The following is a 26,605-nucleotide window of genomic DNA, read 5'->3' on the forward strand; positions in this document are numbered from 1 at the left end:
GAATATCGAATGATTCACGCAAACACTTTTTTATTCATAAAATAAAAGTGCATAGCAAAAGTTTGCGATAGCAAACACACATGGCAAGCAGCGCTTCTTTGCGTTCGCTTCCATACGAAACACCAACCAATGCGCAGTGAGTGAGTCAATGTTCCACCTAAATTGCGGAGCCGGAAATAGAATTTTACAACAATTTCAAATAAACAACTCATATCGGGAATAGAGCAACGACCGGCAACGGGGCAACTGGAAATCGCATCAGATTCAAAATAAAGTTTTAATATCCAGGCATGCAGCTAACCTCTCTTACCCTACCGTTCCGGCATCGCATCTCACCGGAATGCAGCATGCAAGCCCGATAGTTGCATCTTCCTCTGCCGAAATACTAGCGGATAGTAAACACATGCCGTACAGCAGCATCACCCTCTCCACCAGCGCCCAACGACCTCCCCCATATCCCACCCAACTATCCCTACAATTCTTGACACTTTTCTGTTTCAGCTTAGATTTATAAGTACATAAACATTCCCTCTCTATCTCTCTATCGGTTCAGTTCACTTTCTACTTTCATGTGAGGGGGTGTGAGAGGATGGGGTTTTAATTCAATGTTTCATCGCCCCACCGTATGCAATTAAACACTGGTTCGAAGGAATTTGATTCTGTGAGTGTGTGTTTTGTTTTTGCTAGTCCGTCCCATGAGTTAATCCCACGCGATGGTGCCAACTGTTCCACTTTTGCGGGATGTATAAAAATAGTACATCGAACCGCGTTCCCTGTGCAGCCCGGTACAAGCACGAATTTTGGGTGATTGATTTTCCGACCGATGAAGGAAGAGAAAAGCGTGGAAATCGAATTTTTCCTGCACCGATGCACAGCCGGGATAGAATTGACAGACACGGCTGGTAAAATGTGAATGACAGACACACACACATTCATACATATTTATAAAAAACGGGTGTTGAATTTTGTGCTCGCTTGTTGTCCGCGTACAGGGGTTGGATGGGATGAAGTAATGGGGAACGTATGGTAATATCAGATATACAGACTTTTTTTTGGTGATCACTAGTTAGTACAATGACCGCTAATTGACATGCCGCATGTGACAGGCATTTTGGAAGCGTTTGGATGTCGTTGGTCGCCTCGGAACGCGTGTCATTGAATTAGAACGGTTAGATGACAGTGATGCGTTGGCCAACTGCAACCATTGCCAACAAAAACGTAGGCAGTAATTAATAAATCTAATTATTTGAGAATTCAAAAATTAGATTGTTGGATTTCATGGATATTTCATTGAGATTTTTTCTTAAGAATCTTCTGCGATGAGTGATTCGACTCTCGAATCAAATACTTGAAGATTCATATCCCGAGAATCTCCAAGGATTCATTAATCTCGAAAGGTTAATGGATCTGTAAGATTCATAAATCTGCAGGAATTCAACTATCTTTAGAAGTGTATGATTTTTAAAATTTACACGATCCTATGACATAATGGTAAGCTTGACTTAACAACATGCCCGTCGTAGGTTCTAGCCTCGCAACGGACCGTCTCCCCGTAGCAAAACAAATCCGGCTGCGTGGTATTTGCCAAGAAGTCTCAAAAGTCTGTATAGGCTGGTATGACCACGTGGGTTGCTACGCCAAGAAGATTAATAATGAGAAGCTCAAGCTCTGAAGCAGAATCTTTGGAGAGGTACGAATCCCGTGAGATCCCTAGAGATTCGTGAATTTTTTGAGATCTATGAATCGTTTGAACTTAATGAATCTTTCCAATCGAGTTTCAGATTTCAAACATTCATTGAGATTCATGAATCTGAATCAGATTTACCCAGAACTACTCGTTTCTGAGGAGGCTATACAGCCACAAAAAAAGCGAACGCGTGGGTGAATGTGTTGTAGCGCCTGCTGCACAGAGATAATTGAACAAAGAGCATGACAATACAAACGCTCGCCAACACACACCGGGGCAAAATGCACCTTTTTAGAGGTCAATTCAATTAACACTGGGGACCACAATTTGCAACGGTTTTGGGGAGGCTATGATATTCATTGACGATTCATTGAGTAACGCAGTTAAAGTACAGCCATTGCCGATAAATTTTGATTCTATCCTACCTATTTTGTGTCTCAAAGGCACCAATTTTTGACAGCGTGTCACAATTAATTGCTTTATTTACAAAATTATAAACAGTGTGTTCCAAAAGTATTGGAATCAAGATAAGTAGTTGCTAATTTCATTCATAGAATTCAAAATATAAAAATTATTATATCAATTTTGAAAGTTTCAATGGATTGAAAAAAGAAGTTATGTATTTTCGGGTGTAAACAATGACAAAAATAGGTGCTTTAGAGGCATAAATGGAGGCTTTAGAGCCAACATTTGGTCACAACGACTTTAAGTTAAACGTTCGCTCTTCCACATGTAATCGCACCGAGGAAGCATGACGCATTGTGGGGTTCGACTAGCCCAGCATCTTCTCTAGTTGTGTGCGGGCGCGAGCAGTTCCCGAAAAACCGATCGGAATGCCTCGTCATCTTGTATCTTGCGACCGATTTGGGCGGATGGTAGGCTGGGGGTTAATGATGGAGCGGATCGAAGCATTCCACGTACTGGATAAGATTGGCAGCAAAGAGCTTCGTGGAGCTAGGAATAGTGTGCGGGAACAACGCACCACCAGACTGCACGTTGCAACATGATCAGTATTCTAGCGATGTAACCCAACAGTCTCCATGCTCTCCCACCCCCACTAGGAGTCACCTCGATTGGGTACTTGGCGGGATGAAGGCTTTGGGGGGTGTTTCGCGGTTTGGCCGCGGAATAGCACAAAAACGGGAGAAAGATGAATAACGATCGATCGTAGATCGTGCGCTCCTCGTGCAACTTGTTCCATTTGCGAGCGCGTGACGACAGAAAGAGAGAGAGAGAGAGAGAGACAGAGGGAGAAAGAGAGAGAAAAAGAGAGAAAGAAAGGGAGAGAGGGAAATAATTATAATAAAAAAACTTTCCAGTGCCAACCAAAGACTGCCCGCCACTCTATCGCGCCCATCACCGATGCTTTTCACACTTTCAGCAACAACCGCAGAGTCACGGCGGGGTGACGAGATCTGGCCCCCATCCGGCCTTGGCACGGAATACTATGTCAGGGTTTGGTACTGAGGTGGAGGGGGGGAGGAGGGAGATCTTGTTCGCACCTAGCGCGTACCCTTTCGGGGCAGATATGATGGAGGGGTTGCCGTTGATTGATTTCCAATATTTAAATGCTTCCCAAAAGACGTTCTCTTTAGGGCGCTCCAGAAGTACTCCAGCCGGAGTTGCGTGCGCTCTCCTTCTCCATTACAAGACGAATCTCCCTCTCTCTCTCTCTCTTTCTCTAGCTCACGGCAGTACGGTCGCAGCCCGTGGGGGGAAACGGTGAAATGTCGCAGCGGCGGCCCAAACATGGACAAAACTGGCTGTGGCTGCCGATTTTGGAAGTTGTCGCCGTTAAAAATAACTGCGCAAACCTATCGGGAGCCGTTCCTGTGCCGGTCTAGGGTTGCCGCGTTTGTCTTTGCTGGCAAGCAGCAATCCCATTCCCCGTCCGTATCGTCCCCACCCCTGACTAGTGCTAGATTAATGAGCTGTCGTGCTAGGCGCGCGGGAAGATGCGCAGTATCGGCTGAGAACGGCGGTGGAAATACAAGATGCTAGGCGATGGAAGGGGGGTAGTAGCGGGCAAGCAACAAAGCAGAAAGAACGTTCCATTTGGACGATCGTTTGTGGAAGACGTTTCTTCTTGGGCGCACGCAAGCAGTCTGTGTGGTTGTTGTTTTTTTTTGTTTGGTTTTGCTGCTGTACGGCACACTGACGACACTGTTTGGGGTACTCAGTGTACTGTTACAACAATCATGTTGCACGTTTCAGATCATAAAGATCGCTTGTTTATTTTGTTCGGAAGCACCACTCTCTTCACAGTCACTCAAGAGAAAGAGGGCACTTGTAAAAAATGCACAGTGAGAGATGCTAAAGCGGATGTCAAAGAGCGGGTTTTTGGAGCAATTGCATCTACTCCAACTTAACACTGCTCACTGTACAACAAACGAAAGACTAATCCGACCCGGAACCGGATCGCTCCCACCCCTCGGCCCGTTCCCCCACCATATGATCACACAGTATCCACACCTTGATCACACTCACTCACCGCGCGAAACTGTGCGTCATCGCCGCGAACTGTCGAATGGAATTTGAGCGGAATTCAAATCCACCAGGCACAACACCACAACACAAACCGGCTGTCCTTTCTTCCACCTGTGGTTTTATGTGAATGTGTGCGTGTGTGCACAAAAGAGTGTGACAACCTTTAGCGTTTTTTTTGTTAATAATTTTGGCAGGTTGCTTTATGGTCGGTTGATTGCCGGCTGGTGTCTGTGGTTGATCGGAGCGCGCGTGATCGGACCGCGTTATGGCGTTTTGCGAGTGCTCACCGGTGGACGGCCCTGGCCATACTGTTCGCGGCGTCGTCTGTCTGGCGCGCGGCACGCGTGCTCCGTGGAAGGCCTCTGTATCCGCCCGTCTCTGGATGTGTGTGCGTGCGTGCGTGCGTGTGTGGGTGATTTTTTCCGTTTTTGGGATTGGAATGGAAACACACAGACACAGGCGCGTGTGCGCCCGCCTTGCTCTCGAATGAATCTCTCGTGTGTTGGGGTTGATCACTTGCACACTACGCCGTACCGAACTGCGGTTCGTTAGTGTAAGCCGTCGTTTTGGTGTTGGTGTGGTGGGTGCTGCGCACACGGCACGCTGCACACCGCCAACGGCCCAAACAAAGCTGTGCAAAGTCTGTCTGTAGCCGCAGCAAAAATAAATACCGACACAGCTCGCCCTAGCTCCCCGTACAATACTTTTACTGGCAAACCATTCGAAGAGGAGAGTAGGGAGGGAGGGGGGGGGGAAATCGTCAGCGTAGTTCATCTGCCGCCCGATCTCGGTCCGAACGAGGATGCTGCCCCGCGCCCGCTGCCTGGTTTGTTGCGCGCAACGACGGCGCAATGCTCTTGCGTGTGCCGCATTTTTTATCTCTCTCTCTTTCTCTCCCTTTCGATGCTGCCTGAGCGCTGTGAAAGGAATGTGCACGATTCCCTATCGCGCCGGAACATGGTAGAGCCGGAGAACGTGCGGGACCGACGCTAGATAAAGGGCTAGAGAAGCGCACTTGTAGCTGGGGCGGGGTGCTTCTGGAGCGGCTCTTGCATCGTGCATCGCCACCACCACCACGGCGCTTTGTGTAGAGTGTGTGGAAAAGAAAAAAAAAAGAAAAGTCACAAACACACACACAGAGACAGCTCCAGTGGATAGGTGCCTCGCTCGAAGAGCCGAAGAGACGCAACGCAAGAGAAGAAACGCATCAGACAGCACTATTTTGGGTTGCAACCAGATGATCGTCAGGCCGATCAAGCGAGCGGAAACGCCAGAGCGCGCAAAAAAACACATTCGCAAACTACAGTAAATCACCACAGATAGAAAGAGAGAGAGAGAGAGAGAGAGAGAGAGAAGAAAGAGAGAGAAAAGAGAGAGAGAAAAATGAGTATACGAGAGCTTCTCTTCCCTTGCGCAGAGCTCTTCTCATACATTTGTTCTACTCTCGCGCGATGGTGCCGGATGTGACAAAGCACAAATAAATACGACAACACCACACTTTCACACTACTCTCTCTAAAACTCTTCTCGTTATGAGAGTCGTGTAAAACTATTACCTACTAATGAAATATATAGTAGAACGCCGATAAAACTGTAAAAAGATACGAATGAAGATCATCATTCCCACGGGAGAGATGAGTCCTGGTCAGATTTGAACTCACCTTCTTCAGCGCCATAAGCCAGAGTGCTACGCATGGTACCAACATACCGCACTGGTACCGATAGCGTGTAATTGCTATTTAGTTGTACACCTGTGCACACTTTTCGGTCAGCAACAACAGGTGGGTTGTTTTGTTTTTGCAACGTACTCAATCCGCTCGTTAAACATTTTTCCCTTTTATGATTCCCTTTTTAATTATTTGGATCGCTTTCAAAGAATTGCATACTCTTATTTGGCCTATCGTCACGATTGTGATACGCACGCAAAGATACGCAAAAGGAGAAGAATAAATACTCACACTATCATACATACTACTACAAACTGTCCCCCACCCCCTCGATGGAGCGATAGCAAACAAACCTCACGCGCATGGTGCATTCTTTGCAGCGGCGGATGTAACAAAACATCGGCGGACGACTAGGTCGGTCGTGTGCCGCTGGGGCGATGTAGTGAACCGACCAAGACATAAAAAAAAAACAACAACGTATGCCCCACCGGTGGAGCGTGCTGAAAAGCGTGTGGCTAAGGTTCCGTGTTCATGCTACGCGGTTGCTTCTACGGAGCGCACGTCCGGAGGTGTTTGTGTATGATGTGCAATAATTAATTAACTAATTAATTGCTTTTGGCGGCTGCGGCGCCCGGTCATAGGTTGTGGGGGAAAGAAATGTAAAAACCAAAAACAAAAACACCCACAACAGCATGTACTATCAAACAACAAGCCTGCCATTCATGAGGTGTGATGTTAGAGAACGGTGGGAAGCTTTTTAGTATAGATCGAATATAGGCGCCTTAATTATCAGCAATTGGCACGGTGTCAGCACGTAATGAAAGGGCAATGCACACACGTATAAGGGAGGATACGAGAATGGAAAAACAAAGTTTGCTAATGTCAACGACAGTACTGGAGGCATCGGTTCACAACAAAGCGTCAAATTTATTTAACATGCATCAAATTAAGTTATACCCACGTGGCGTGTGATGCAGTCGGGAGGGGTTTAGTGCTTAATGAATTGAACAATTACATTACACACTCTGCCTGCCAGCCATAACCACCAACACTTCCATCACCACCAAACAATCCTGGTTAATTGAATGCATTAGCCTAATTAATAGCGGTCAAAATCACTCTGGTGTGTTTTATGGTGTATTGTGATTGGTAAAATTCCAATCAGGCATAGCGAAATAAAAAGTAAAACAACAACAACAGCAAGCTTTTTGTTCGCGCCGGACACGGATCGGAATCAGAGAAACAAACAAACATAGACCGAAAGGAAAAGTTGGAACTGCGTAATACAACGCCTTAAAAATGACCAGTGAGATGTGCTCAGCCGCACGCCGTCGCTGCCCTGGCCATTATGGGTGTGTATTGTAAGTTACTTTCTCCATTCAGGCGCATGCAACTTGCCGAGTTGCGTTTGAAGGACGAAAACAAGCGGAATACGTAAAAGGCACGTCAGCGCGCGCCAAAGCAACTCAGGACTGTTGTTATATTTGGCTACGACAAGAGAAAGCATAACAGAGGAGAGCAGAAGACGAAAATCCTAATAGGTCCCAGGATCCCCAGGAGGCCTTCATAGCTTACTTGACGTCTCGTCATGGTCGTCCAACGGTAGATGCTTGTACAGGAATGGCTGGCCGTGGGGCATCTTGGACAGCTCCTGCCGGTCCTGCCGCTCCCACTGGCTCACGTCATACGTGGACGAGTAGGACCCACCGAACAGCTTTATTCTGCTGGCCGCTGTACGCCGCCCCAGCCCAGGCGAGTCGAGTGTTGCGCTGCTGTTAGACACTTCCGCCACGTAACCGGCGCACTCTTGGCGCATGATGGGAGCAGCCGGCACTGGCGCTTTCTTGAAGTCGACGTCCAGAAACGGGTCCAGATTGGAGGCGCTCTTGAGCACCACGGCGGACGGATGGAACCGAAGCTGATGGGTTTTCCATTTCTTCCGCTCGAACGAGGCACAGTCGAAAAGGAACGAGTCGTCAAACTCGGGCATCTTGTGTGTTGCGGTTGCTCTCCCTCTCTTTCTCGCGCTTTAATTTCAAACTCTGTTAGGCTATATTGTTTCGTTATGCACTCACAGCGATCACTTTGTTGTTGGTAAGGCACTGCAGGAAGGGCGAAGGCACAGTTCCAACACACATTTTTATTGCCTCATTCGGAACACTCACTCACAGGGGTATAAGTTCTAGCGTTTTGAAGATGTGCGAAGAATATTTCATTAAGCACAACGATGGCAGCACTTGACGAGCTCAAACCTTCTTCCGTGCTGGTGTTATTGCAGAAAATTCCTTAACTTTATCTGCGATTTGAGTAGTTCTCACCAGTTGTACCCTGTACTCAGAGAACCATTGCTTTTTAGAACCATATTTAAGCTCTTGTCAAAATTGGATAACATTTTTTGCTCAATCTAACATCAGATGCAATTTGAAGTCTACGAAAGTTCTCCAGAAACCAGGAACTGTATCAACACCGATTGCCGTGACATTAAATTATGTTTTTTTTTGCTGGACAGATGTGAACCATAGAAGCGACATAGAAGAAGGAAATAGACATTCAGTTCCCAGCAACACACGTCACTAAAGCTCTGCATTCCCCGCCCTGTGGTAATGTGTTTCTTCTTCCTCTGCTTCTTGGTTCCCGTCTTTTGTTTTTTATTCCATTTTACGCGTCTAATAAACGCGACCGTGAACCAAGACCATGTCGTCAGATTTCCTCAATCCCATCATCATCGTCGTCGTCACCACCACGGGCCGGTCTGGTAAGAGGAGGAAATTCTTTGCCAACTTCAACTTCGGCTGAGGGTCACAGACAAAGATACATCGAGAATGCCGAGCAGCAAATTCTCTCGGAAAAAGCGCATTAAAAATGCAAAAAACATAAGCCATCCAAGACGTTGCGGAGTTGGAGCTGTGGCAACAGATCCAAACGATTCCGTTCCGGTCACAACACACACAGACGAAGACAAATAGAAAACAAAAACCCAGAGCCGGATTAACCATCTGGGAGTTAGGAAGCAAATCGTTTCCACGGTTCAGTTCAATCCGATTGGAGCAGCAGCTCCAAACCGAAGCTCTAATTCCAAAAGCAGCAGCAGCTGGGGATGTTAGCATCTTCCGACCATTGGCCCGTCGGTCAACGGCTGTCCAAGCGGCTCCATACAAGAGAGCACGTCATAGAGCAGCCGACCGGAAACCACACGCTTGTGTCTTACGAAACGGTCCAGAGGTTCGCAGTGGTGATATATCGCCTTCTCTACGCGCAGGTTGGTGCGGCATTCTTGGAGCCTCTTGGCGGTGCGTGAAATATATGCGAGATGCGGGTTTACCTTATCCCCGTCTGCTCTAATAGAACCCGTTCTAAAGCCTACACACCGAATTAGTACGTTACGGACTCTTTTTTGGGAGCAGAAAAGTTAAGAATCTTACCGTGCGTGACCCAAAACCCGTTAAGTCTTGGCTGGTCTCTGACCCCCACGCAGCCACCCTTCAACGCGTAATTAAACACGCGAAAAGTATTGTTGCACCCTCACAAGGATCCACAATAATGTTCTAATGTGCGATTTCATAAGCCGGAATCATAAACAACCGGATGTATGTCTTAAACCGAGGACCACCAGCGCATATTCACCACATTCTTTTGGAATGTAGAATGCAATAATGTGCGCTTTCAACAATAAACATGTGCGCTTCATTCTAGTACCGAGGACCACCATCGAGGATGTAGGACAAGTACCACCAGGGCTCCGTATAAAGCACTAGTCAAACGAATTGGAGCGTTGTTTGTTTACTTTACAAACATTTCTGCAAAATATTCACCCATTTTCGCAGCACAAACACGCAGCATAATCTAACGCCAAACTATAACGGATGCAGGTAATAAAAGATTCGGATTGCAAAGCAGTCGCCTTCTTCTGCAGGCGAAACGATCAACGATCCCTCGGCATTTTGGGGTAGGGCAAATGACTAGCCCAGAATGGCAGTGAAGAAGCCCCATAGCGGCATCAACTGCATTTGATTGAAGCGAATCGGGATCAGATCATGTCGTATGACGTTTGCCATTCGGTGCTAAAAATAGATCACTATGTGTCCGTGCGAGTTTTCGCACTCACTCTCTTGGGATGTTTTTCCACTTTTTTCTGCTCGTTTAGCTCAGCTTTCCACGGACACCAGGCGGAAAACTAAGGGTAAAAACAGACAAAGCCGCTGTTTTCCGTTCATTTTGGGTGACGTAAATAATCTTTTAAAAGGGTTTCACAGAGCAAGACAGGAAGTTGTACGTGATTGAAACTCAAAAAATGATTTAAACAAAAAAAAGTCTTTTCAAAGGGTGACACCATACAGTGAAAACATCCGAGAAGCAATGGCTCCTAACACACACACGCATGCTAGTGTAAAATAATAAACAAGCAATAACTACGAGCTTCTTCGTCCGCAAAGCCCGCGTTAACAGTAATTAAAATTGTTCCATCGTAGCTTTAACTGAAGGGGGAAGAGGTTGTAATTATGCCATGGAACCAACCAGCAACTAGTAAAAAAAGAAGAAGCGAATGAAAAGTACCGATTCCGGGGTACGACACATCGTAATCGGACGCCTGCCGCGGAAGACATTTCTGAGCTGATGATTCAAATGCTGGAATTTGACCATAGCCAGAGCCATCGATGACATCGCGTGGTGCTCTGTGGTAGCCCCCCCCCCCCAACCTCTCGGGTTGCCCGGTCTTTAACACGCACTAAGTAAACAAAACCGTACCAGGCAATTGCGTCGGCAACGGATTTCCGCCCGTTGAGTCGACTTGTGTCGGTGCTGTACTAAATATCTTTCTTGTTATTTTTATTTTTGTTTTTCATTGCTATTCTACCACAACGCTATTCCTAACGCGGTGACATCAGTGGCCAATCGACCAACATAGAGAAAAAGCCATATTAGGAAGCAACCGCCGGTATCACTGATTAGTCGGGAGGATAAAAGCGCTGCTTCTTAGGTCTTCCTTTTCGATGCGAGGAAAAGATGATTGGAAAATGTTTCTGTGTGCCTGTGCGTGTGTGAGTTTCTTTTTCCAATCTTCCCCGCATCCCAGGTACAAAAGCGGACGAACCCATTTGATCAACGTGTCATAAAACGGCGGCAAACGGAATTGCAAAACCTCGCGCGCGAACCGTATGGTGCCGTGACCAGGATTATACCATGCTAAATCGAATAAAGAGATGGGGCTGCCTCCGTCCCGCTTCCGCCATAAATGTTTCCAATAGACTTATTAATTGTAATCCTCATCTTAATGGGCTGCGTTTCGTTCGTTAGTACCCTACCGTGCCAATCTCCTTCTCTTTTCCCCTCGTTCGTCCCTTCGTTTGCTTGAAATCGAATTTTCCTTCAGCATTGGGTGAAGCCATTTGAAATCCGACGCGGTCAGTTACGCAAAGCTGGCGCCGCGCCTCTGCTCGGTTTTTATAATTTCCAGCAGCAGCAACATAAAATATGGATACCGTTTTTTAATTCATTTACGTCCCCGGGGGAGGCTCTCGATGCTACGCAACCTAGGTGACGCGCCGGTACATCTTCAGATCGCCATCGCCCATCGACTGATCGAAATTGCAATGGGGAGGGCGGTCTCTCGTCGATGCAATTGCTGCGGTAGGGCTGACATAAGCGACTGAGCTTATCTATTATAGCCTTGCGCCAAGCTTTGTGGTTTGGTTCATGGGCCATAAATACATAAAAATCAAAAACCGTCATCGGCAGGAAGGTTTGAGTTCGACGCACGCTGCACATTGAGGATGGACAAAAAACGCACCAATGCTTTAGTAGGAACCTGTACGGAACATATGCACGGTCCCAGTATTGTTTCACTAATCACTTCAGTTTTAAACTCATCAAATGTGCACACTTTTCTATGTTGACTTTAGTGTTATAAACCAGGTAAACGAATTTTGGAATAAAAACGCACGCACAAACGTATCACGTATTTGCTTTCCTTTCGTGCAACAGGGCAGGGCAGACAATAATCGCTTAATGCACAAAACACTGCCCGCAACGGACCGATGTAAGCACTTTCTTCTACTTTGGAATGCACCCGACGAAGCATCCAAACTCCGGACGATCGTGATCGTGCACTGAATATTCGAAATGCACTAATTGAAAGCAAAAGCGCTGTGTTGTTTTTTTGTGAGCTGCTCACAAATGATTCCTTTCGTTTTTTGACACTTCAAAGTTTCACTCGAACGTTGATTGCGGAGAGTGTATAGGCGAAGGGAGGCCTCCTTGAAAGTGTTAACTGATAGCAGCGTGCGCTCCACTGAAGCAGATTTGTTTGATGTCCACTTCCTAGCGGGATGACCACCGGATCTCTTCCGGGCTTATCGCCTTTGGTTGTCATCCCAAAAAAACACACACGTCTAGCGAATCTATCACCAACCAGCGCGCCGAAAGCGACAATGAAGATGAACGCGCGATCGCGAAACCGTTTTCGACGATGTCTCCGCCTGAACGTCACAATGCTAAATGGGCGCGCGCGCAATATTTGGCTACACGAACACCAAAAAAAAAACCCCTTGACCGAAACCCGGCAGATTGGCACAACTGATATGCCGGAGTGTCCGAGAGCACACTGGCGGTTGCTTGCCAGCACAATCCGTAGTGGCAAGTCAGCAGCAAGCCGGCCTCGCGAGCAGTCCCTCTATCCGTTTCAAATCGGCGCGCTCTCGGCTTGCGCTTCATCACCATCGTGAAGTAGGCGGGGGCATAGCGCGACCAACAATAAAAAACCGATTGCGCACTGTGGTTAAATTTCATCGGCCGTACGGGCGCACGTTGAGTTGTTATGTTTGTTTGCAACAGTTTTAAGAAATAAAACGTGAGTCAGTAACAGGGGCAACTATTCCAGCGATGGGGGATTTTAAAATACAAGCAAAACTTTTTACAAGAAGTTTGACAGTTAGCGATTGAAATCATGTCAACGCCCCATACAATATTGCACACGAAACTAGTCTCAGATTTACAGTCTCGATTATTTCAGCCTGAAAAATATGTAAACAAACGCTGGGGTCGCAGGGTCGATCAGGTTGGTAATGAATATGAATATTAAACTGAATATGAATCAAATATGAAAATATTGTAACTCATTTCAAATAGCAAAAGCGAAAGCAAAATTATTTTGAAACTCATCTTGCCTCATTGGTAAAATCCAATACGGCGGGACGCAACTATCAACTAATTGTGGGGAACACAATCCGGATGATAACTATTGTTCCACTGACATGCTGAAATTTTAGCGTTCTGGATTAAAATATAAAAGGGGTCGTTGATAGGGTTGTTATATTCAGTCCATATTTGTTAATTGAAAAAGATATTTAAAATTGCTGCGTTTTTTTTTTATTTCGGTGGCTGGAATGCGAAGGTTATTCCACAGCGCTCCTTACAGTCATTCACATTTTTGCTCCAGCTAGGTTAGTCAGAACTGTTTTTTTTCAACCATTTACTGACAAAGCAATCCATGGCAACTTGCATGTTGTAAATTAAATGTTGTAATGTCCATTTTATTTGAAATTTACATAAGTCAGCATTTAGAGATCCTTGTTTATTTCCGTGCTGGCCTAGTAAAGTCCTACGATAAATAGATAAACAAAATTAATTTGATAAAGCCAAATTCATTATTCACGAAAGGAAGGGAAATATTGCAGAACAAAATTTAAAAAAATAATTCGGTTCTTCTCTTCTTGATTTTCTTTGCAATCTTGATGGTCAATTTTTTTGCTGAATAAATATTTCCATCCTGGATAAGTCGAACCAAACTTGTTTAATGTGCAGTAGGTTCTCGTATTAGGCGATTCATTCCGAATACATCAGCGTATCTTGAATAGACGCTTTTTTCGATCATTGAGATTTTCATTTAAATTTTATAAGATGGTAAGCTTGATTTCAGTTTTTGGAATTTGACATAAAATTAATTGTTAGAATTAGAGCGAATTACACCAGAAAATAAGCAATTTCTTATTCAATTACACTTTTTTTATTTAACAATCCGTGGGTTAACGTGAAACAATTTGCTTTAAAATTTGAAATTGTTTTAATTAGAACACCACCCCATCGTATACAATCACTAGGACGCAGATTGTAAGATCTTTTGTGAGTGTAAGATCGGCTATGCCATAAATGGAATATGCTAGTGTGTGTGTATTTTTTGTTTCATTAAAAAATCCTAATTACATTGTAAATATTGTACAATCGAACACATCAGAAACACGTCAATAAGCCCTCCGCTCAAAAATATCGATACCCCACAAAAGTAAGCGATTAAAATGATGCCGGCGCAATGTCCACTAGCAGTTTCATAGTGCCAATTCGTAAATTTGCAGCGAGCTAGCTAGCAAGCTGTGTGGTAGTGGTCGGTGAGATCAAACTAAAACGCTTCGAGACAGAGCTGCCCAACAAAATCTAACTCGAAGCTCTGAAGGTACAAGCCCTAGCATTAGAGGCTATGTATCCATGGATACTAGCTGCAAGATGAAGCTTATATTGCCGAACAGCTCGAAAGGGCTGGTGCGAGAGTTTGCCATCTCTGGTCAGCACATCAAAATGCATTTGCACCTAGCCCTTCACTTTGCCGTGCGAGATTTTAATTGCATTTTTACGGCTCTCCGGCGAACAACACGTGAACGCAGCCAGTGCACCGTGGCCGCACAAACACTATCATAAAATCGGCTCCGTTTCCGTTCGGTTTGCTGCTTTTGATTTGAGATTTGCTGGTAGTATGTATCCTCATTTGCATATCTTTTGCTGTAAAATTTTTCTCCGCATGTAGTAATAAATGGAAAAATAGAAAATCTCAGATTGTGGCAGATATAGCTACGTCAGTTTCAAATCCTTTCATTTTGGAAAAAAATAAAGTCTCCGATTCAAGAAAGTGTTAAATGGACAGTACGAAGAAGCATCATTCGACCTGTCTATTCAACGTTACATTCCAAACAGTACCAGTGCAACGACGAAGAGGCGACGTACAGGTTCAGTTGAGTGTGCCCAGAAGAAAGAAAAAAACAAACAAATCCAAAAAATGTCTCAGAATCGATCAAATATGTCGTTACTTCTTTTCTGCCATGCTATATGCAAAACCCTATTTTCCCGGACCGTAGTCAGTCAAACGAAATGAGCGCACCAATGCGACGGGATGCAATAAATAGCTACTATACAGCGTGCTAGGAGGGAGTTTGACCGTTTTAGGCGGAATTAATCTGTTGCTCCGGATTTCGCGATTGTTCCCCCTTCGTGCGTTCGGGCACCCGGGCGGGGATGGTTTAAGTGGTTCCTTGATTTGTTGTGTGCGTCCCCCTATCTTGCTCGCTTGCTGTGATTTGTGTTTTTTTTTACACACCAATTTTGGCAGATGATGATGATGATGAAGACGATGCTGCTGCTGCTGATGCGATCGGCGCGACATTATAAATTGCCGATTGTTTGCATGCGACCGAAGGAAGAGCCAAACGATCGACGGCGTTCCTAAGCTTCGGCCCACCTTCTGCACCACACCGCCCGCCATCATCCCACCATCGGTTATTGTTTCGTGGGTGATTTATTTCCGTTCCTTCCTTCCCACCCCTATGCTGCCGATATTGTAGGTGTGTTTGTTTGCGTTTTTGTTTCGTCTTTTTCACTCGATTTAGTAGGAGGGTGGAAGCACTCCGGTCGGTTCTTGTGAATTAAAAGTAGATGGACAGTATCGCTGAACGACACACACGGCTTTGCTATTGTAGAGTATACCTGTACTCCCCCTCCCGGGATCGGACACCGGTTCGTTGTCTATGCCATTGAAGACTTCGCGCGGGATGAAAATTGGAGCCAACAATTTCAACGCGTGTATGCGGAACACGTGACACCGGGCCAGGGAAAATGGGCAAGCGAAATTCGCGGCATCGAATTATGCTAATGCTCAAAGCTTCGACGAATCTAATCGTGCACGGCTAGATCGCGGTGGAAAGGGAAGTTCGGAATGAAGTTCATGGGCAGTTTCGTGAATCGTGGCGGTCAAGCGGATCGCACGATCAATCGCCTGTACCTAAAATGGTAAAGCTTGGGAGGAAGAGATTTCTTGGAGGAATGTTACGGGAAGCAGCGGAAGCCGGAGTTTGCGTGTGCGACAAACATGGAGCAATGCTATAAATCGCAACCCGGGATCGTCCTACGGAGTTCCATAAAACAGGCTTTATTTTTAAATGCGTTCGGTTTTTACTAAAGTGCGTCACAAATGCATCTCATCTCCTCGCTTGCCTCTCTCTCTCTCTCTCGTTCCCAGAAATCGCTTATTTTTTCCCCTTCACAGTTCCCATCGAGTCCACCCGGTCGGTACATATCTTGCAACCCGTTTTATCCCCCCCCCCTCAACCCTTCATGGTGGCCATTCATTGTCCAACGTTTATCTCTCTTTGCCTTTCACGCTACCGACGAAAAGGGCGGCTGCCAGAATGGATTTCTCACCCATTGGTAAATTACAGTTTTCTACAACGTCGGTCGGGCAGTGCTGTGCACACTCTGACTCAGCTTCGGATCGATAATGGACAGTGCAGAAGAAAAAAAACATCATCATCATAAAGCAAAAAAGCGTAGCAGAGCTGCCGCCGTCGCCACTAGATTTTACGCGCGTAAAAGAAAATAAAAAAACGTACCAAGCAACGAAAGCAATGTGTGTGTGTGTGTGATTGCATTTCGAGGGGGGGGGGCTGCTTGCCGCCCACGTAATCTGGGTTGGCGACCAACAACGGGCTGTAAATTTACATCCCGAACTTTTGTGTTGCTCGGGTTTTTGGGAAGACGAGCGGAGAGAATTTTATTCGCAATTCGCACCGGATATGTGATCTGTTTTAGGAGCATTTTTGTTGTTGTTGTTGTTTCTGCGTCCAGAAAACCAGCTGCGTGCAGCTGTGTGCATGCAAATGTGCAGCGTGTACGGGAAAAACGAAGGGGAAGGAAAAACTCATAAATGTCACTGAGAATAAGAGCAATAGAGTGAGAGTCAGAGCGAGATAGAGAGAAAGAGAGACAGACAAAGAGCGAGAGAGGCGAGAGAGCGGATCAAATCTTGGTACGGTTTGGTTTCCGGTTTGGTGTGTGTGTGTGTGTGTGTTCGGCTCGGACGGGTTTTGCGCGGACACTTACAGTGTAAACATTGAAAATGATAATTATTTCCAAGTGGCGCCGACAGCTACCAACAAAGAGGAAAAGAGTTGGTGGTGGCGGTGGCACTCGGCATTGCTTAATTATGAACCAAAACGTGGTTGGAATGGTAAACTGCAAGAACGTGCCCTGCCTGTATTGAGCAGGTGAAAATAGTTAAACAGCACCAAACCCAACAACAAAAGTAGTCGACAATTCCCCTCATCTTACACTACCGCCCTCTGCCACCCAAAAAAAAAAAAAACTGGCGGAAAATGAACTGTTTTGCAATTGTGGCATTAAAATCTGCTGTGGCCCAGCGCCAGCGGTCAATTTATTGGTCAACGCGAACCACAGCATTGATCTGTCCATCATTGTTCATACTGTGCGTGTAAAAAAGGATTCCCGCGTGGTGCTGTCCACCTCAAACTTGCGCGCGCCAGAAGAGCCAGCCCCCGATTGGAAAAAAGTGTGAATAAAATTTAAATAATTAAAAAACTCGATATCGACACGTTCCACCCGCGTGGCGCGTCCGTACGGCGGTGCGCCGATTGGAAAAGCGCCAAGATTTTCACCCACCCGGCACTAAAACGTGCTGAACGTTGCAAATGGGAGATTACTGTCTTTGTTTTTTTTTTATTTCGTTTTTCTGCGCGCGCTAGCCCGGTCCTTCGCAATCGCGGCGGAAATGGATGCTAGTAACCGCCCGCTATTACGGAGTGCGCGGTTTTCCCGAGTGGAAAAAAATCGATCGCGCAAAGCTCGCCGTTCGTTGGTAGAGAGAGAGCACGGTTAGTTTTTTTTTTTTTTGTATTTGCTTTTTGTTTTTATGCCTCGCGACGGCCTGCACGGTCTCTGGAGCAGAGCCGGAAGCCACAGGTGAAAAATGGCGAAAGGACGTGAAAAAGTGTTGACAATGAGTGGGAAATTGATTGAGTGCATTTTTCCGGTTCCTTCTCGCACGCCAAGTACCCCGTTTTTTTTTCGAGCAGCCTTTATTCGTCGCCCCCCTTGGCTCTAGTCCTGGTGCGAGTCTGTGGTACGTACTGGTCTTTTCCGCATTTCCCATCCACCAGCGTTTGCGTAAGGCTTCAGCTTCAACAGCCTTGGCCTTGGGGCGTAATGGTATCATATTTGCAGCGGCGCAGCAGCGCATGATGAAGGATTCGGTCCGGTTTCCATCTTGTCGGACCGAGCATGCAAATGCACCCGCCCAACGCCCGTAGAGATCCTTTACCGCCAGGCTTTATCGGATCAACACAACACGGGTACTTTTTGTGCGTGTGTGTGTGTGATAGATTGATTGTGCGGCAGCCCAGAGGTGATCATATTCTATAGACACTTTTAGCATCGCTTGCTGCGTGCGTCCCACGTCTTTTTCCTCACATTTTGAATGACGGCTTTTATGATGCACTGAGAGTTAGAGATACAGGGGTTTGACGATTGTATGAACACCTTAAGCCAGCGGTCGGCAAACTTTTGTGGTAAAGGGCCAAATTAAGTAAATGATCAAGTGCCGCGGGCCAGGAGAATGCGGTTTTTTATCAGCGCTTAATTTATTACAATTTAACCTTTTAGAAACCTCTTAGGTATTATTGTTGTTTTTCTGTAATTATATCATCTAAGCATGATTCAAAATTGATGATACCTGCTTTAAACGCTAATTGTAATCTTTAATCATTTGAGAATCGGCAATAGATGGCCAAAAATGTGATTAGTCAAAAAATAACAAAAAAAGGATCAATATCGCTTCTTAAAGACCCCATCCTTCCACGCCGCAAAACATATTGCGGATATTCCGGGGATGATACAAAAGTCGTAACGGCAGAATTTGCATATGACACCTTAGTCCGCAAACTGGTACAACATCCATCACATGTGTTCCATCGATTTTTTCTGGACCAACATGATGGAAAAGCTTTTCTCTAAAAAATTGTCGAGAAAACTTAGGATGCCTTCGTCCATCATGGTGAAAATTCGGGATAACTGACGAAAGGCAACTCGCCAAGTCTGAGATAAATTTGTGCAAGTAAGCTTAAATAATTACCTTTCAAATGATGTACATGTAAAGAAATTGTCTCTCCTAGTTTTTTTCTACAGCTAGCCGAAAAAAAGGCATTTTTTCTTGTAAAAGTTACGGGGATATTGATCTTGAGTTCAAACATACCGAACGATCCGTCATTCCATAGTCTTCTTCTTCTTCTTTTGGCACAACAACCGTTGACGGTCAAGGCCTGCCATTCCATAGTACTTTAATTAAAATTGAAAAAGTTCGATGGCATAAAATGCTATTCTAAAAGATATTTAGTAATTTGTATACGAATAGTTTCTTCCCATCTTTCAAAATCAGTCAAAACCTTTCGCGGGCCGGATAGAATGTTGCGGCGGGCCGCATTTGGCCCGCGGGCCGGACTTTGCCGACCGCTGCCTTAAGCGATTTGTTGCTTTGTTCGAGCATATCATCGACTAATTCAGCGAGATATTGAATTTTACGGAAACAGGCATTAGCATGTTCAGTGTTGCTATTGAGGAGTCCCTTGTTTTGTTTACACCCTGTGATACCTGAGATAAAGAAAAAATCTCGCTGAAAAAGTCTATTATATGGTGGAAATAAGCAACAATAACAGCTCGCTGAAGATGTCAATATAATATTCGCAAACCCTGCCATCATCAAAAACTCTTCAAGGGGCCCGCCATAAATTACGTAACGTTCGTAAGGACGGGGGAAGTATCCATTCCAGCATTGAAAGGCTTTGAAAGCGATTAGAAGGCATTCAAGATCTTAATCGCCTTAGAAGGCAAATTAGGATTTCAATCAAGAGTTTCGTAACGGTCTCCCAAGGGTGACTTCCCCATGGATGTAACTGCCAAACAGATATTTTTTCATTGAAACATATCAATGACATTTAATTACTGCTAAATGCACTTCTGATCGACTTCAACTTACCGGTGATTGCAAAGCGATTTGAAGATATTTGACGAAAGTTAGCTGGTACTTACGATTGAACAAAGACCAGATAGGCATCAGTATTTCAGTTGAACGTCATGTTTTCTTACAGTTCAACAATGTTCACAAGCAGCTTAACATTGTTTATTTGGACTCGAAAACGGTGTATCAAGCAGATAATACAATTCTACAAAAACATTTGTCTATACATAGTACTTCATGTTTCCGGATGCAAAAATCAGTGTTCGTGAAATAATAAATATTCGATATTCAATGCCACAATCAGGCACATCTGGTTATTGTGCGTGAGAGGGATCCAGGAGAAGGGTGATCGCCCGGCAAGGATTAGTATTAGAATAATGCTCAATCGAACGGCGAGTCTACGACGAATAAAACGGTTTCAAGACATTAATTTGTTTACACACAATAATTGTTGTTGTGACAGTAACAGTTGTAAAAATGTTTCATATGGAGTTTCACACTTGGCGGCTGACTAGCCTCAGATTATCAGCCTAGATTATTTCAGCCTGAAAAATATGAAAACAAACGCCAATTTGTCGCGGGGTCGATCTGGTCATCAAGGATCAGCTCATGAAGGATTGAATTTGCTTGCAGAAGGATATACATTGTGCAAGAAAGGTTAAAATTGTATGGATTGACATTTTAAGATTTAAAAAAGTATTACAATTGATTTCAAAGAGACAATAGAAAACAAAAAAATTAAAATGCGTAAACAAATGGTGAAATCCAATATGGCGGATCGTAACTGTCAATTGGATACAACCCGGATGATGAAGACTGTTCTACTGACAAGCCGCAAGTTTCAGCTTTCTGGACAGGAAAGGTCGGAAGAACTGCCGTTCAGCGCTTTAAAAGCGCTTCTTCAAACATTTTACGAAAGATTTTCAAAATTCTATTCCTTAGTTGAACCATCTGAAGCACCAATGTTGGTGCTGGGTTATCTTCATAATTAAAAAAAATACAGATTTTGAACTTGTTTAGATCTCGAGAGGCTGGTAAATGATAAATGTTGACAAAAGCTCATCTGTTCCGTAAAAATGCTAAGATATCAATTGATAACTGGACAAGTTTGAGGAGAATGGTTGAGCTTTTATTTTATATACATTACGCTCTTGATGGATGTTATGTAATTCTATCCATGCGTCGCTGTGACGTCGTAGGAAATAGTAATAAATTCGCGAAAGTTATCCAATCTGGTCAAATCATATTTAGCGATTTAACGAAACGAAAAAGCTTGGAACAATAACAAACCCTCAGCTGATAATGAGGAAAGTATTATTTTATTCTGCGACAGTGTTCCAATCCACTGTGTATACACACACAAATACAAGCCAAGAAGCAAAGGGGGCTACAGAGAACTTTCTTTGTAAACGCTGGAATTACATGATCCTCACAAACCTAATGCATGACATCACGCCACCCATGAGAAGGGGGTTGAAAGGTGAATCATTTCCAGCACTTTTCTCTCTTTCTCTCGCGGTGTAGTGATTCTGCCCGTCCTGTCAAGCAACCGCCACTAAAAGGACACAGCGCAGAGCATGATCATAACGCTCCTATTGATGTCGAATGGAAAATTAATGCAAATTGCTTCACGCTAATATTCTCAGGGAAAATAAAAGGAGGTGTGGGAGCGGGCGGGGAAAGTGTTACAGCAAGTAATAAAACGCAATTATGACTGCACAAAGTGCGCTATAAATGGGACGCCACCGACGATGGACGATGGTTCGGCCAAAGGTGTAAAGTGGAGAACTTAAAACACCCATTAGCATTGTTTGCCGCAAGTTCCGTTCCTTGTTCGTGTGTGTGTGTGTTGTGTGAGTCTCCCTCTTTCTTTCTCTCTTTCTTTATATCTATGTTCCCTTCTCTCGATTGCATTCGAAAGACTAGTGAGGCCTGTGGGCAGTAGCGGGGACCCTGCAGGCACTGAAAACTGCAAAACGTTTTCCACCGGGGGTAAAGAGAAGGTGAAAGGCACACGAGGTCTGTTTGTATGTGTGCAATTTGGAAAAAGCCGGCAAAGCGTGAAGCGCATCGGAAGCGGTCCACGGTTGCTTGGGTTCAGGTAATAAAGAAAAAGAAATTGATTCCAAAAAGTGTGCAGACACACTCACACAGCCACACAAACCCGATTAAAATTGAAAGCCAACACTTCTTACCCTCCCTTCTCTTCCTGTGTTTGCTTTCCAATTGAAGGGGTTTGTTTTCATCCCAATGAGGGTTTGCACCTTCCCGGACAGCGGTCGAAACCGTTGGCGAGAAGGGAGGCAGCGTGATGATTAGATAATGTTTCGCTAAAAGCCGCGAAAGCATCTAAAAGCATCTGCTTTGCAAGAGAAAAGCAGCCAGCTAGTGGTGTGTGTATGTTTTTTACCAGCCCTTCCTCGCTTTCTCTTTTTTGCATTTTTATTTGCCTTTTTGTTTTTGTTTGTAACATTATCCCTTTCGTTGATTCGTCAGGTGGAAAAGATACGCAGCTCGACAGACTGCTTGAGCTCATTGAATAATCATATTATCTTCCCAACCCCCCTCCCTCCTCCAATTAAATATACAGCACAATATGGTACAGAGCCTCTGCGAATGCAACGCATTGAAATCTCCCGCAAGAATCTGGTTCGAAGGACTAAAAGTGAAAACAAACTGTGTAAGTGGAGACGGAGGCGGTTGCTCGCATAGCCCGTTCTGCGTAGTTTCTTCCTACCTTCACCCCCGCTCCTCCACGTCAAAATGCGTCTTCTCTTTCACCTATCCCCCCCCCGCTCCCAGTGCCTTTTTCTTTTATTTGAGCTTGCAGGAACTGCAAAAATCATCCTTCAGCTTCCTTTTAAAAATAGGCTGCATCGTTACTAATGAATCAGAATACCTGCACCGTGGCACCCACCCCCTCTCCCTGTCTATGGTTGTCCTTTGTTGTTGCAAATCGATTGCTTCGAATGCTATTTCGGGGTTCGCTTTGCTGACCTGCACCAACCATCCTGCACCCACGCCCGTGGGTGGGTGGAAGGGACAAAACTCGAGCGATGCTGCATCCGATTTTCATCAGCTCTGACATCGGAGATGCAGCAACCCGTTTCGCCCACGCTTGGGTACGAGTTTCCGATTATTCTGACCCCAAACTCTTCGCCCTCTCTCTTTCTCTGTTGTTGCTTCTTCCCGCTTGCCGACCGGAAGAAATAACGAGCAGTTTAGTGTGTGTGTGTGTGTGGTGTGTGTGTGTGTGTGTGTGTGTGTGTGTGTGTGTGTGTGTGTGTGTGTGTGTGTGTGTGTGTGGTGTGTGTGTGTGTGTGTGTGTGTGGGTGTGTGTGTGTGTGTGTGTGTGTGTGTGTGTGTTGTGTGTGTGTGTGTGTGTGTGTGTGTGTGTGTGTGTGTGTGTGTGTGTGTGTGTGTGTAGACTAGTGATGCGCGTTGCGTTCCGAACCTGCCAGGTGCGATCCGTTCCATGCATGCATCTAGGACTACGATTCTTCAATGAACCCCAGGAAGTTCAATCTGAACCTATTGCTCTCACTGTGGTAAGATGATCATGATAAGCCCCACCTCTAACCCTAACACAGGTTTGAGAAGTACGGAAGTATCTTTAAGACAATTTTACTCTAAAAGCCAGAGGCGAATTTTCCTATAAGGGGAATGAGCGGCCGCAGGAGACCCCATGCTCAACCTCAACATGTTAATTCCCTTTTATATGCTATTGCATTTTTTTATACATACTTACGAGCAAGAATGTGAAATGTGTTGATGACCTTGACTAATTCGACATACCTTCTCACTCTTCATTATTAGCTATAAAACCTCTCATGAAGATAAAGCATGAAGTTTTCTGCTGCTGAGTCGTTTAATTTAAAACTTTAAAGAGTTTTGTCGATGATATCGATGGCAAGGACGACAAGACTAAACAAGAATACAAGTACACAATAATTAAAGTGGGAGAATTGGATTTCAAGCTATTTTGTTGTACCTGTGAAACAAGAAATCACATAAACCTCTCAAAAAACATCATTGAGCAAACAAATTCGGTACATATACAAAAGAAAAAATGAATAAAATAATGTTTTCGTGCTAAGTTTTCCACATTCTCCTCTCAGGTTTACTGGGCTTACTAACTCTCTCTAATCTGAGGCCTCTCTAATATGAAAATCTCTTTTATTTGAACATTTTTGACAGTCGCTTCATTTTCAGTACATTGTTGCCTTTCTAATTTGGAAAACCTCTGAAATCTATATCCATTTTATTTGTGTATGGTGTAACCCGCCGGTCTGGTGGTACAGTCGTCAACTCGTACGACCTAACAACATGCCCGTCATGGGTTCAAGTCCCGAATAGACCGTGCCCCCATACGTAGGACTGACTATCCTGCTATGGTAACAATAAGTCACTGAAAGCCAAGCTCACTTCACTAGTGGGTACAGGCAGGCCTTGGCCGACAGCGGTTGTTGTGCCAAAGAAGAAGAAGAAGGTGTAACCATGGGTATTGCATGATATATGGTCCCATCTAAAATCATGTTCGCAGTTTCACATGACCCAAACGACTATTCGACTCTTGGAGATACTGAAATACCATTTTGATTGTGGAGCCGTTTCTGATTGCAGAGCTGACACCAATTCCGAAACCGATTTCGATTCCGGAGTCGATTCCGATTCCAGAGTCGATTCCAATTCTGAAACAGATTCCGGAATCGATTCCATAGAAATTCAGAGCTAGTTGCAGATGATCCTGACCAAAAGTTCAATTTTTCCCTTCACTAATAAACATAGCAAGCAGTTTAAATCTGAAGCTTCTTTTATAAGCATTTTTGTTTCGACACGATTCATTTAGAACACGAATCAGTCGTTCTCGTCTCGTCTCGTTATTTTAGGGAAGGATACACTTACTCATATTATCTATGTGATTGATAACAACGCATGACCTACTCTCCCACTGACAGAGATAACGGTATAACACGTATGCCATAAACTTAGAAGAGGAAAAGTTTGATATCCTTAAGGAAAAGTGCAGTACCGGACGATATTGGACGCTCCCGTAGTGCATTTTACGCGTTTGTTAGCGACAGATGTGATTAGATGCTATTGGCTGCTGTGAAGACCTCTTTAGTGCAATTAATCAGGGTGGATGATTTTAACACACAGAATAGTTGAGTTAGGTAATTAAATTAGCATCAAAATTGCATATGGGTAGCACAAGCTATCCGATTCCTAATAGACCTTTCTTATTAAATTATAAACATTTCGATTTTATATTTACTGTAAAGTGAGTTACTTAAGACATGTATTTGCTCATAGTAGTAGAATATGTTTGCTCATTCACTAAACTCTAATTTATAATTGTTAGTATTGGTCACAGAAAATCAAAGATATTGCACAGCACAAGATACCATTATTGAATGGATATTTTAAAGTGACTCGTATTTAAAAGAAGCAACTAAAAAGCGTAACCAGGGAGATGATCTAGACTCTGAGTTCAGTAGTTTTTTTTTTTAAGTTCTTTTCACACAGTTTCTTTCCGTTCCAAACTATTTATACCTATTCCCATCACTAGTGCACACCGTGCATGCATCGCTTATTGCCCCATCTCTCGTCTTTTTGTTGCACTAACGAGAGTCCGGAATAAAACATCTGCACACACACACGCACAAACACACACAGACACATGGACATCCACATGTGTGTTGAATGTTGGAACCCAGAAGAAATTTCATCAACTCATAAACAGGTATGCTAAAAAAAATTCCCATCGGGGGCGATAATTGGGTGGGTGGGGCAGTTGCAACTGCATTGAATACGTGCACACATATGTATCATATCTGGGCAGGCTCTTTTTGAGCAAAGTAAAAGTTTCCCGCTGCTTGCTGCCAGGATATGTTGCAAACAGTGAGCGCTTCCAACGCGGTTTCCATGGAGTTCTCTACCTACCGACCAATCATGGTAGCTGACCTTGGATCAAATCAAACCATGAGATAGCGAGACGACAGCATCACACACACACACATACATCCAGTAGCAATAGTAACAATAAAACAGAGAACAGAACTAGCAAAACATGGTAAAAGCGTTGGGAATGTGGGCTTGGAAGCGCACACCAATGCGTTTCCTGGTTGATCCTGGTGGAAGAGAGGTAGAGGATGAGGCAAGGAGGGGGAGGGGGGAGATGAGTACTCATGAAGTAGAAGAAGAACAAATCGGCTCCATGTCACTGCTGCTTTAGTGAGAAATGGGACAGGCCTTCCGACTACCAGTCCCTAACAGCGGCGATAATCGCCACACTTACACGTGTATCCTTTGCGATTTATTTTTATTTCCGTCTCGGCACTCGGTATGTGAACATTTATTTCGCTAAACCGCTTTACCTCCCAAACCCTCTCCCTCTCACACCACCCCCGTTTTTCTCAATCATTGAGGATGATGAGTAGTTGACCGTGAAAATCCCCAGACCCTGATAACGGACGGTAGTGTTTCTCTGATTTTTAAAATGACCGATAACAAGCTGGCGGTAACCGACACACGCCTGGGTATCGAAACGTGTTAGTTAGACGAAAGGCGTCATGGGGTTATAAAGTCCCTGCCACGCGCATCCTAACCCCCGGGTCGGAGGCAGCTTAGTGATTTGTTAGTTTTAGCCGAGCCAATTAGTACCACAGCAAATACTTCAACACAATGCTGATCGGCGGAG

General features: G+C 44.7%; 1 protein-coding gene across 17 annotated transcripts in view; it reads right to left on the reverse strand.

Annotated features, from left to right (window-relative positions):
• LOC121587606 (guanine nucleotide-releasing factor 2) overlaps positions 1-26,605 on the reverse strand; it is a 54,509-nt gene that overhangs the window by 18,275 nt on the left and 9,629 nt on the right. For 3 of the 17 annotated variants that reach the window (XM_041913737.1, XM_041932074.1, XM_041908810.1), the window contains exons 1-2: positions 11,629-12,450; positions 7,416-8,022 (exon numbers count right to left, since the gene is read on the reverse strand). The exons of 10 other annotated variants lie outside the window; for them this stretch is intronic. In XM_041913737.1, the coding sequence (XP_041769671.1) occupies positions 7,416-7,830 (415 nt within the window). In that variant the 5' untranslated portion in view covers positions 7,831-8,022; positions 11,629-12,450. Of the gene's footprint in view, positions 1-7,415; positions 8,750-11,628; positions 12,451-26,605 lie in introns of those variants that run through there. 4 more of the 17 variants (XM_041925324.1, XM_041917082.1, XM_041904554.1 and 1 more) reach the window with 4 other exon arrangements.

This window comes from Anopheles merus, chromosome X (assembly GCF_017562075.2).
Source record: "Anopheles merus strain MAF chromosome X, AmerM5.1, whole genome shotgun sequence".
Classification (NCBI taxonomy): domain Eukaryota; kingdom Metazoa; phylum Arthropoda; class Insecta; order Diptera; family Culicidae; genus Anopheles; species Anopheles merus.